This window comes from Xyrauchen texanus, chromosome 33, assembly GCF_025860055.1.
Source record: "Xyrauchen texanus isolate HMW12.3.18 chromosome 33, RBS_HiC_50CHRs, whole genome shotgun sequence".
Classification (NCBI taxonomy): domain Eukaryota; kingdom Metazoa; phylum Chordata; class Actinopteri; order Cypriniformes; family Catostomidae; genus Xyrauchen; species Xyrauchen texanus.
The window spans coordinates 35,234,831-35,247,215 of record NC_068308.1 but is presented as its reverse complement, the minus strand read 5'-3'; the positions used below and the strand labels follow the sequence as shown (position 1 = coordinate 35,247,215).

General features: G+C 37.3%; 1 protein-coding gene across 1 annotated transcript in view; it reads right to left on the bottom strand.

The window, feature by feature from the left end:
• LOC127626438 (cadherin-18-like) overlaps window positions 1-12,385 on the bottom strand; it is a 139,809-nt gene that overhangs the window by 32,240 nt on the left and 95,184 nt on the right. The window contains exon 8 of the mRNA XM_052102208.1: window positions 1,154-1,290. Coding sequence (XP_051958168.1) covers window positions 1,154-1,290 — 137 coding nt within the window. The remainder of the gene's footprint in view (window positions 1-1,153; window positions 1,291-12,385) is intronic.

The window sequence follows — 12,385 nt, the reverse complement described above, 5'->3', positions numbered from 1 at the left end:
TAAGCAATAGTTCTCGTGGAGCATCTCCTCCTATCATGATCTAGCCTGTGCCTTATAAGGCCTTGGGATTTCACCCACCTCCACCCCAACACCACAAGTTTATGTCCCATCCTGGTCTGGGGTAAACTCTGGACCTGGTGATTCTAGCGAGAATTCTGATGCCGGCTTATCCTAAGAAAACTAATTTATCACTTACTCATGTTATTCCATACTATCGAGTCCTCTGAGAGAAACTTGATTTGATTGAATCGTGAAAAAATAAATAAATAAATAAATCTAAAACAAAACTTTTGAAAAAGTGGCCACTCATGCACACTATGGCAAAATAACATGACATAGTTTCTTAACATTACTACAGTATATCCTATTTACAGTTTCCAAGCATCGTAAAAACGAATCTAATATTCAACTGATGTGTCGCAGGTGTGCATTTATCATCTATTTTATCATGGCTTTGAATGTGCCTCATTCAATCACATTTTAGAGCCAGCTCTATCTGTTTAACAATTCAAAATCCTCACGGATCATTACTAGAAGTAAGCTAATAAAATAAACATAACGTCTGCCAGTGGTACAGTTACTGTTAAATGCAATAAATGTGTGTATAATTGTGAAGATGTCTTACAAGCACATAGGCCAAACGAGGTCCGGTCCCTCGCCATCCTCACTAACGAGCACTCTAACACACTTTCCCACCCACAGCGGGACGGGAAATGAACATTTCACAAGGCTTTCAATGGCAAACCATCACCATGGCAACAAACAACATGCCATTAGTTAAAGAAACGCATTACTTCTCCCTCCAATGCATCTTGGATTGCATGCGACACTGTTAAATGTGCACAAACATCAAAGCAACATCAATTTAATTCCATGTACACACAGTTTGCAGTGTTTATGTAACCTTAGAACATTTTGACCTATTTTTGTTCTCTTGCACGAGTGGCTGTGTTAAATATGCTAAGAGGTGTGATCTTTGATTATTAGCAGGTCTGGATAGTTGATGTCATCGCAAGGGTGGGGGGGGGGCAATCTTTGTTTCTTATGATTACGAGGCATTTGTTGCTATCATTGTTAGGACAATTTTATCAAAGTAATTTGTGAGGTATTAAAGTGGCAATGCTCAACCAGCAACATAATTTCTGGTACCCACCCTCCTCTGTTGCCATGACAGTGATGTTGTGCCAGGGCGTGTCCTCTCGGTCCAATTGCTGAGTAGTTCTAATGACTCCGCTGATAGATTCAATATCGAAATACAACTCTTTGTCTTCTCTCCGCTCGATGAAATACCTAAATATAGGAGAGAGAGCATGAATATTGCATGAGCCCTTCCATCTTTCACCCCTCTACATCATTGCTTTGACATAAAGAGCAAAGACAGCTGGGATATGCATGATTATGTGAGTGTTCGTATTGGGCTGGGTCGTGAAACCCTGCCAATTTCAGGTGTGGCATGCCTTAAGGTCAGAGTAATGGATCAATGGTTCCTCTGATGTAGCTCAGTGACAGATTGTTGAAGAAATATGCAATTCATTGTGAATGAGACCCAATCATTTAATGAAAATTTGAAACATGAAGATGAAAAGTTGTATCCATTAATTTGGAAGAAGAATGCAGTTCCAACAAAACTCTTGTCTCTGCCGTTTCTAATTAAATTTGCATGCCAAGATTTTAGTCTGACAGAGTGTGTACTGTACTTAGTAATAATCGTGTCCTGTAGCTCATATTGTTCATATAAGTTAATATTGTTCATTCGTCGTCTCTAAATGATTGATCACCCCGGCTGAAGAGGAACAGGATTTTCAGAGAGATTATGAGCAGTTTTAGCTCATAGCTCTCCTCACATGCACTATGTGCATTAATATTTCAGCTGAAATGACACAAAAAACATCTCGATAGATAACAACTTTTGCATTTTCTTTAGGCAATGTGAGCTAGGATGCTCTGGATGCTTGCTTTGGCATTGCTAGGGTGCTCTGAGGTGTTGCCAAGGCATTGCTATGCAGTTGTTAGGGTGGTCTTTGTGGTTGCTATGGCTAGTGTGTTCTGGGTGTTAGTTGCTTGCAGGTAAAAAGGGCACACACAAGTCTCTGTGACATTGTATTCTCTACAAATGGCTTTTTTTGCCCGTTTTATCATCTGTCAGATCAAAATCCTAAATAATGAAAAAGTGCTCTCCACAACAAGTCATATGATTTCAGGTATCATTAATGTCCATATCAGAAACACTGCAGGATAAGTTGCATACCAATATGTAATACATATGGGAATGGGGCCAATCCGTTTTAAAAGAAGAGCCACAATACATCAACAATATGTGTGTTAACATGATTTTAGTGTGAATAAATGTCATACTAAACTTGTCTATGTAAAGTTATAGCCAATTTTACAACTTTGTTGCAATGATGATGCAATGTCAGCAAACCCTAAAATGACTATTTAAATTTAAACCCTAAAATATAAAATTTAAACAACTTTAAAGCTCAAATAAAGCTCAAATTGTTACTAATAAATTACTAAAACATTTGGTAACACTTTATTTTAGGGATCATACATTAAACAGTAATTCATGATTAATAATTACACTTGTAAGTGACTAGTTATGGACTAGTTTGGCATTATAAAGTAAGTATCAAGCTTTTATTGGCTGATTTCTTATTTTGCTTTATAGGCCATTTACAATTGTCTTTGTAATAACAATGAATTTATTAGCTAAAAACATAACACATCAACAGCTAGTATGATGTAAATTACATAATTAACGTCCACTTAGTTATTTGTTTTGTTGTTATTGGAACATGTGCAAAGAAAACCAATAGCTTGAGTAGGTTAAACTTTCACTCATAGGGGGTCGAGTTGTCTTTAAACCTTAAATGCATGGTCATTTTTCAAACACTCTTACATATTCGGATCTTTAGAGACCTGGCACATATCTATCAAAAATGTATGTACAAAATGCCCAGTCAGTGTAAAATTAAAATTAAATAAATAAATTAGACAATCAAGACAATTACAATAACAAATCAGAAAAAATAAAGAACAGGATTAATTACTTTTCACACTGAAATTTTATGAGAAGCAACTGGCTGTCAAACACATATTGAGCTACACATAACACATAATCTACACATGTGTAATGTATGTGTATCTTACATGTATTTTCTCAGGCACTTGTTGAGTCTAAATAGATACACAACTTACATTATTTCAGCAGTACACCCAAATTACAATAGTCATATTGTACTTTCCATGCGTTGTACTTGTTTTAAGTTTACTTACGTGTTGTTTCATCATTAAATAGAATTGTTAAAAGTAAATCACTGAAACATCAGTTCCACCTTGAGTCAGAAATATGTTAACATGTATAATATGTATGTGTATATGCATAAAAAATACTGATAATTAATTGTTGATTGTTCATTGTTGCACAGAAAGGCAATGTGATATAGTGTTTTTTGTATGAATATAGTACTCTTTCCTCTTGTAATACACAAACAAATAGATATCCTGTGATAATAAAATGAAATATTTGAAATAATTATAAAAAATATAATGACATCTAAAAAATAAATAAAAACTGAAATATCTTGCTTGCACAAGTATTCAACCCCTGTGCTATGGAAGCTGCCAGGTTACACTGATGAAAGAAATTGCCCTAATGAGGACACAGTTAATTTCCCATTGGCATCCACCTGTGAATCATTAAAGTTGCAATCACATTTTCTGGATAAAAAACAATTTTTGAAGGATCATTGGTCAGGCTGTGAATCTGAAGGAAAATGAAGACCAAAGAGCATTCCACAGAAGTTAGTGATAAATAAATAACAACGCATAGATTAGGGAAAGGGTACAAAATAATATCCAAATGTTTGGATATCCCAGTGAGCACAGTTGGGTTAATAATCAGGAAGGGGAAGCTGTACCACACCACCCAGGCACTGCCAAGAAAAAGCCATCCCTCAAAACTCAGCACTCTAACAAAAAGAAGACTTGTGAAAGAAGACGCAGAGAGGCCAACAATCACTTTGAAGGAGCTACAGATTTCAGTGGCTGGGAGTGGAGTAATGGTGCACCAGTCAACCATATCAAGGGCACTGAATTACGCTGGCCTGTTTGGGAGGGTGGCAAGAAAGAAGCTGTTACTCACAAAGTACCATCTGAAAGCATGTCTGGAGTTTGCAAGGAAGCATGTGTGACCCAGCTGCGATGTGGGAGAAGGTATTGTGCTCAGATGAGACCAAGATAGAGTTTTTTAGCCAAAATACAAAGCGCAATGTGTGGCGCAAAGATAACACTTCCTATACCTCAAGAGACACCATCCCTACAGTGAAATATGGTGGTGGCAGCATCATGCTATGGGGATGCTTCTCATCATCAGGGACTAAGCATCTTGATAGAATTGAAGGAAGAATGGATGGAGCAAAATATAGGGAAATACTGCAAGAGAACCTGCTTCAGTCCGCTAAAAAACTGAAGCTTGAGAGGAAATTTACAATTCAGCATGACAATGATTCCAAGCAACACTGGAGTGGCTCAAGAACAAAAAGATAAATGTCCTACAGTGGCCCAGTCAAAGTCCTAATCTAAATCCTATTGAGAATCTGTGGCACTATTTGAAAATTGCAGTCCACCAGCATCACCCAACCAACCTGAACAACCTGGAGCAAATCTGCTGAGAAGTATGGGCCGAAATAACTTTGTCACTGTGTGCAAATCTGGTACATACAGAAAGCAGTTATTGCAGCAAAAGTTGGCTCGACCAAATATGAATATGTTGGGGTTAAATACTTATTAAAGCAAGATATTAATGTTTTTAATTTTTCATAAAAATATTTTATAACAAAAAAAACAATGTCATCTTACAATAACTGATTTTGAGTTTCAGTGTTTTAAAATAAAATATCAATCAGAATGAAATTTCAGTGTACCATTTGTAATTTGATAATATGAGAGAATTGGTTGGGGTCTGAATACTTTTGCAAGGCACTGTATATATATATTATTATTATTATTATGATTATAATTATGATTATTATTTTATATTATTGTTTGTGCAATTTTGAATTTTTTTATATTTTTTTTTTTTTGGTTTTACAGAATTTACAAGAGATAGATTGAGGAATACTAAAGAGGTGTTTGCACAACTCCCAACAAATGGATGAGGCACAGGGGGTGGAATGAGGTCTCGTGTCTCTAAAGACCCGAGGTATGCGTTTAATGCATTTAAGTGTTATTAGAAGATTTTAGTATTTTTTTATTAACAGCTTTGTAAAGCCAATACTAAATATAGTTACAAACAGCAATACCGGGGTCAAGCCAATTATCGGCACCATGAGCAGCAAAAGATACTTTGTGACATGTTTTTGGTTAGACTCCGATGAACAGTGTATGAGTAGTTAGGACAAGTAAAGTTCAATCCAAAAAAGAACCAAATTTATTTAAAAATTAACTCAAAATAGCTAGTTCTCTGAATTTTTGTCCAGTATGTGGCGCTGTTCTAAAATTGCTCAGGTAGACTCTGGGCATTACGGTTGTCATGCAGGAAAGCAGTTAAGAGTTATAAACCAAAAGAGCAACTTTTCTATCTCCTGACCAGAAGGGGGCAGTGGGCCAAAATGCTGCATGCAACCTCAGGGCCTAATGTTGATGACACATAGCAAGTTTTGTCCCAATCCCTAAAAGCGTTGCAGAGATACAGCCTCAAGTTCAATTTTGCGAATTTTGCTTGAATACATTGAAGCGCCAATCGAAAACGGTATGGTTTATCAAAATTCTGTGAATGTCGTTAGTGCCTCTAGATGATGCAGGCCAGTAGGCAAAAGGAGTCAATAGCTATTAGCATTTTTAGAATAGCAATATAATTTTTGACCACAAGGTGGCTCTGTCTCTAAACTTTTTGAGTCCCATCAGAGCATGGTGCAAAAGACATACTGAGTTTCGTAACGATACGCCAAGTCGTTCGTAAAATACAGCATTTTATGCCTAAATTAAAAATGGCTGCCATTAAAATAACCGACATAGGGATTTTTTATATCACTGGACTCACTGTACCCCACTGAATCTAATGAGACAATTTGATGATTTTATGACAAACTGTTCAGAAGTTATAAGCAAAAGATTTCTTTTTTCATATCTCGTGACCACTAGGTTGCACTTTTCCGAAACAGAGCAGGCACCCTCAAGTCATGGTGCCTATGACAAATACTAAGTATGGTCTGAATACGCTAAAGCGTTACGGTGAAATGCCCCAACGTCCGTTTTGGCGTACTCTTCGTCAAATTCATTGTAGTGCCATTTCAAAACGGTATGGTTTATCAAAATTCTGTGAATAACTTTTTTTCGTGCGTGCCTTCAGATGAAATAGTCCAATTTTCATTCAAATCAGACTAACGGCCTAGGACGAGTTCGAAAAAGTAGGCTTTTCAAAAAATTCAAAATGGCCCCTTCGGGGCTTGACCCCTAATTTGCCTTAATTACTAGCTTAGTATTATTTAGTACTTAAAGTATGATTTCTGTAGAATAGAGCATTAATTACAAAAATACAATGTTTAAAAGTTGTAAATTATGGACAGGATAGCCTACATTCATTAACTGTTAATTACTGTCTTATTCATGCTTAACTAGTGCATTATTGTGGACCATTAAAGTGTTAGAGAATAAAAAAATCATGAAATAACCTAAATGAGCTCCACCGTCAACCAATAATTTCCATTTTCAATGCTCATCATCTGTTTACTTAAAATGAGAAAAACAGGAAAGAAAAATGTACCAAAACACTCTGAAATGATATTTCTGTAATCCTTTTAATGCGACACCAAGGTGTCTATTGTGAAGAATATTCCCTTAAAAACCTATTTTCACTTAAATGTCTCATAAAACAAATGCTTTACATGAAATACGATAATGATCAAATGCACCATAAAGGTTTAGAACAAAACTAAGGAGATAACGGTAACCTTGTTTATCATTTATCTATATCACTAATGCTGATCTCCAACTTGTATATCATTTTATTTTCATGCTAAGAAAGTTAATGGAAAAAATGGCAGTATAAAATCTTGAACTGGAATGAAATGGTGATTGTAGATTACTTCAGGGGAATGGGAATGCAAATGGACTGAATACAATCTCAAATGTGTTATCCTTCCACATAGACTAGAAAGGAGTTGAGGGATTATTTACAAGTCTTTTGTCTTTATGTATTTCAATTATTTGTTGTCACAGTATTTTTTGTCTGTGATAAATGCGGATGTAAAACTCATTTCTTTGAAACTGACGATCTCATTCCCTTTAACCAATGAGAGTCATTGCATTTGCATAATTGTGAGAGGAATAACTGGTCTGTCATGCACAGACTATGTACGTTCATTCCAAAATTGCTTGAAAACACATGTTCCCAAACCAGCAGTACAGATGCTAATAAACCATAGAGGTCATATCTCATTACCACAAGAAAATGTGTCCCGTCCTTGACAGTAGACTTATTTTCTTTTTAAAAAGCTGCATCAGACCTGAGAGACAAATAACAATGATGATTTTACACTTTACCACTGACAAATGGAACATTTTGTCATTTTGTTTCTCATAGATGTTCACTTACGCGTCATCCAAAGCAAGTTCTGAAAAATGAAGATTTTGTCATTATTTACTTACCCTGATGCCACGCCAAACCTAAATGCTATCTTTCTTCGGCAGAACACAAAAAGGATATATTTTCTTTTAATCAAACATCATGATCTCAACACACAAGAATCAATAAGCTGTTATATTATTGATATGTCATCATATTTGTAGGGCCTTATTAAATGCAAATTAGTTTTTTCCATTTTCCCCAAATCCTATGTTTTCTGTTTTAAGCGCTGGTCACGTGCATGGCAACGACTCACTTGTCAAAGGGTAAAGGCCACGCCATCTCATCAATAATATCGAGAACACCCATGACGTAGACTTGCTGAAATTCAATGGAAAGCATAAACCACGTACGTCACGACCTGTGACATTGACTCAATGTTCATTTCAAACTCGGAAGACAAAAATAGCCCGTAAAATCCATAATTGAAATTCTCTGCCCTTGTTTGGAAAACATTAAGAGACCACTCCAAAATTATCAGTTTCTATGGATTTATTATTTATTGGTATGTGTTTGAGTACAATTTAAATTTTTGCTTTATTCTATTAAGTACTGACAACACTTCTCCCAAATTACAAATAAAAATATTGTCACTTAGAGCATTTATTTGCAGAAAATCACCAACTGGTCAAAATAACAAAAAGGATGCAGTGTTTTCAGACCTCGAATAATGCAAAGAAAACAAGTTCATATTAATTTTAAAGAGTACAGAAATCAATATTCGGTGGAATAACTCTGATTTTCAATCACTGCTTTTATGCATCTTGGCACACCAGTCTTTCACATTGCTGTTGGGTGACTTTATACCACTCCAGGTGCAAAAATTCAAGCAGCTCAGCTTTGTTTGATGGCTTGTGGCCATCCATCTTCCTCTTGATCACATTCCAGAGGTTTTCAATGGGGTTCAGGTCTGGAGATTGGGCTGGCCATGACAGGGTCTTGATCTGGTAGTCCTCCATCCACACCTTGATTGAACTGACTGTGTGGCATGGAGCATTGTCCTGCTGGAAAAATAATCCTCAAAGTTGGGGAACATTGTCAGAGCAGAAAGAAGCAATTTGTCTTCCAGGATAAACTTGTACATGGCTTGATTCATGCGTCCTTCGCAAAGACAAATCTGCCCGAATCCAACCTTGCTGAAGCACCCCCAGATCCTCACCAATCCTCCACCTGGAGGTTATACGGAGACCTGGAAAGGCCTTCAAGGCACAGTGTCTCGCACCCACTGTGAAATTTGGTGGAGTATCGGTGATGATCTGGGGGTGCATCAGCAAGGCTGGAATCGGGCAGATTCATCTTTGTGAAGGACGCATGAATCAAGTAATTTTCTGCAAATAAATGCTGTAAATGACAATATTTTTATTTGGAATTTGGGAGAAATATTGTCAGTACTTTACAGAATAAAACAAAAATGTTAATTTTACTCAAACACATACCAATAAATAGTAAACCCAGAGAAACTGATCATTTTGCAGTGGTCTCTTAATTTTTTCCAGAGCTGTATATACCTGTTAACATCTCAAAAATTGTGTTGTAGTGTTTCATGACCCTTTAAGCTGTCATTTAAACACACACAGAGCACAAGGGATGTTAATGATGCTGTTTGTGTATAAGCAGTGTCTTTTACTTACTGTTGAAGCATGCAGCCCATGCAAACCATAAAACTCAGTCTTCTGTGGTTGAATCTTCACACAAGGACATATCACAATTTTATTTGATTAATTGTGCATTTATACATTTATTTTATCCCAAATATCTCAAAATCTGTGACATTTCGTGTTTTCCCCAACTCTGAAATCATAAAGCCCTGTATTTGATTTACAGACTTTGTTAATGATTTGATTTGATAGTGAATAACAACTAACATTTCTGTTTGTTCATCATTCAATGCAATCATATACCTTCAAAAATGCTTATTTATGACTCATGATTCACACTGACTACTTTTATGAGACTTTTGGTGCTTCTTTAAATCTTAAAGAAAGTCACTGTAAATAGCTATTTTAAGAAGAAAGTCATGAATGACATGAGGATGTGTAAACAATTTTATAAACCAAAACAAATGCTACCAAGAAAGGGATTTTTGAGACTTTTTGTTGAAGTCAGTGTGTTATGTGTTAGTCAGGTAAAATAATGAAATGTAGCGATTCATGTTCATATGAATCATGATTGTATGAACTGGACTGCGCACACACACACACGCACACACACACACACGCACACACACACACACACCTCTTTCATTAGAGTGTTCAGGTAATTACATCATTATAGCAATGTTACACTAACACAAAAACATGGGGTGCCTTAACTGCTCTAATTAACACTATCCTCCACAGAGAGAGAGTCAAAGCAGAGTAAAAGATCCTTGTACAGGAAATCATATCAACTCAATGTCATCCTATTAAATTCAACCTTTACAGAGAGCGAGAGAGAAAGAGATATTGAGAGAAAGAGAAGGAGAGAAAGGTTAAAGACAACAGAAAGAAAAAAAAAAGAGTCTTTACCTCAAAGTGATGAGTGCAGCAGTTATAATATTGCTTTTGCACAGGAACTTTGTGTTCCAGAACTTCCTGTGTGCAGCGGTGGGTTTATCATTTCTGGAGCCAGCCACTTTAAATTTGAGTGCCCTTTAAATCTTTGGTCACAAGCAATACATTGTCTTGGTTACGTATGTAACCTCAGTTCCCTGAGATGAAGGGAACGAGACATTGTACACCTTCTACACGACCTAGTTGAAACCTTTACAATAACGCCAGTATTGGCCATGATGTTTAAGCCCCACCCTTTAAGATGCAAAGCTGTTCAGTATAAAAGCGGGCGATTGGCTATTGGGCAATTTGCACCCTGCAACTCATAAGCCAAGGCAATCACATCAACGATCCAGCGAGAAAGTCTTTGCTTGGAGACGGACATTCCTTTTGTTCAACCTAAATAGCACACAAAGAGCTGGTCAGACAGTCTGAATTGGCGGGTGCGCTCAACGTATGTGTGTAGTGCTCGCAAAGGGCTCACAAATGCACGGACTGTTCCTCATCCAAATTAATTGGAGGGGAATGGCTTGAAGGTGAACCTCCTGCGCTTTGAAGGGTGTTGTTAGAACCTTAGTCACACAGCCTTTCCTGGGTTTGGCAGTAGTTTTTGAAAGACCCAGACCAAACTCCAGACATAAATTGTCAACTGACAGAGCTTGCAAATCACCAACCCATTTTGGCCAAAGCCAGCAATAATACGGTCTTAAGAGAAAGCACATGCAATTCAACATAGTCCAGAGCAGGGATCGGCAACCTATTTGACATGGAGTGCCATTTTTTATTTTCCTTGTCAATGGCTGTGCCATTGCAATGTATGAGTCCATTTGTGAAAATGTTTCTATTTTACATTTTTCAAATTCAATCATTTATTTTTCATAACAAATGAGAAACATAGCAGTTTGAGTGAATATTTTGTGTAAAACCCAATGATTATTATAGTCATGATCCTGCATGTGAATTTTCACAGAGCATCTTAAATTGCTTAAATGAACAAAAACCTGTCCTTTTATACAAAATGAGTTAACACAGTTATGTCACAAATTTGCTAATTTGATTACTGATCACAGCAAGAGAGGAGCAGGCTAATTTATTTATATGACGTTTCTCCGCACCTGCATTCCAATCTACATCTTGATGCAATCCTTCCTCATGATCACACATAAGTGTGTTTTCATAAGCTGAACTGGAATGTAGCGAGACTCGCCCTGCATGTGCAAGACATTCACGCATCACAAGCTATTCCACTCTTTAGCCCTTTTCGGTGAATCGCACCACCTAAAACTTTATTTCCAGGTTTAGAAGCTGCCGGCTGCGAATGTCTTATACATCACAAGCTGCAGGATTAAGTTGTGTATACTGCAATACTGTTGAGCACTTTTTGGATCAAAGTTAGGTCCCATGTCAGGACTGTAGCTGGGCGAGGGGGATTTAGCCGCCCCGCCCCCTTAAAGAATTTTATGATTAAATCATTTTTCCCTATAGAGGTGCCGCTTCAGCTGAATGATACGCAGATGTAGTCGCCACATAGACTTTGAGTATTGAGTGGACCTTGCATCCAATCGATCTTAAAGACATTTAAGAATTTCAGATATGGGTTAGTTTACTGGGTCTTTGCTGTGTGAAAAGCAAATATTAGTGAACATATTCCATTTCAGTGTGTAAAGGCATCTTGTGGACGGTGCTCTAGCTGGTAAAATTATGTTCATAACCAACTGAGCCAACTGGCTCGTCCTCTGTGCTCCAATCAAAGGCCACATGTGTAGGCTTCACAGCTCTGGCACGATGACAAATCGTGGCTTGTGTTTGAGAGAGAAGGTCTCTCCTCAGCGGTATTTCCCATGGAGGCCCATCCAGTATTTCTACTGTCACCAGAAACAAGGACTGACTGGGCCATTTCGGCACAATTTGCTGATGACAGAATGAAGGAGGCGCACCAGGTGAAACGCATACTTGCATTTCGCCAGCCATACATGGGCTAGCGTGTACTGGCAACTTATATATGGCACCAGTGTTGTGTTGTCTGAATGAATCAGAATGTGGTGATTCTCGATGTCAGAATGAAAAGCTCTCAAAGCTAGAAAGACATCCAGTAGCTCTAGCCACGTTGTATGATGGATGCTCCACATTCAGCACATGGACATGTGAAAACCTGTGTTGGATGCATCTGTGGTCAGCACTTTCCTTCTGAAAGTTTGACCCAGCATAACACCCTATTGCCACC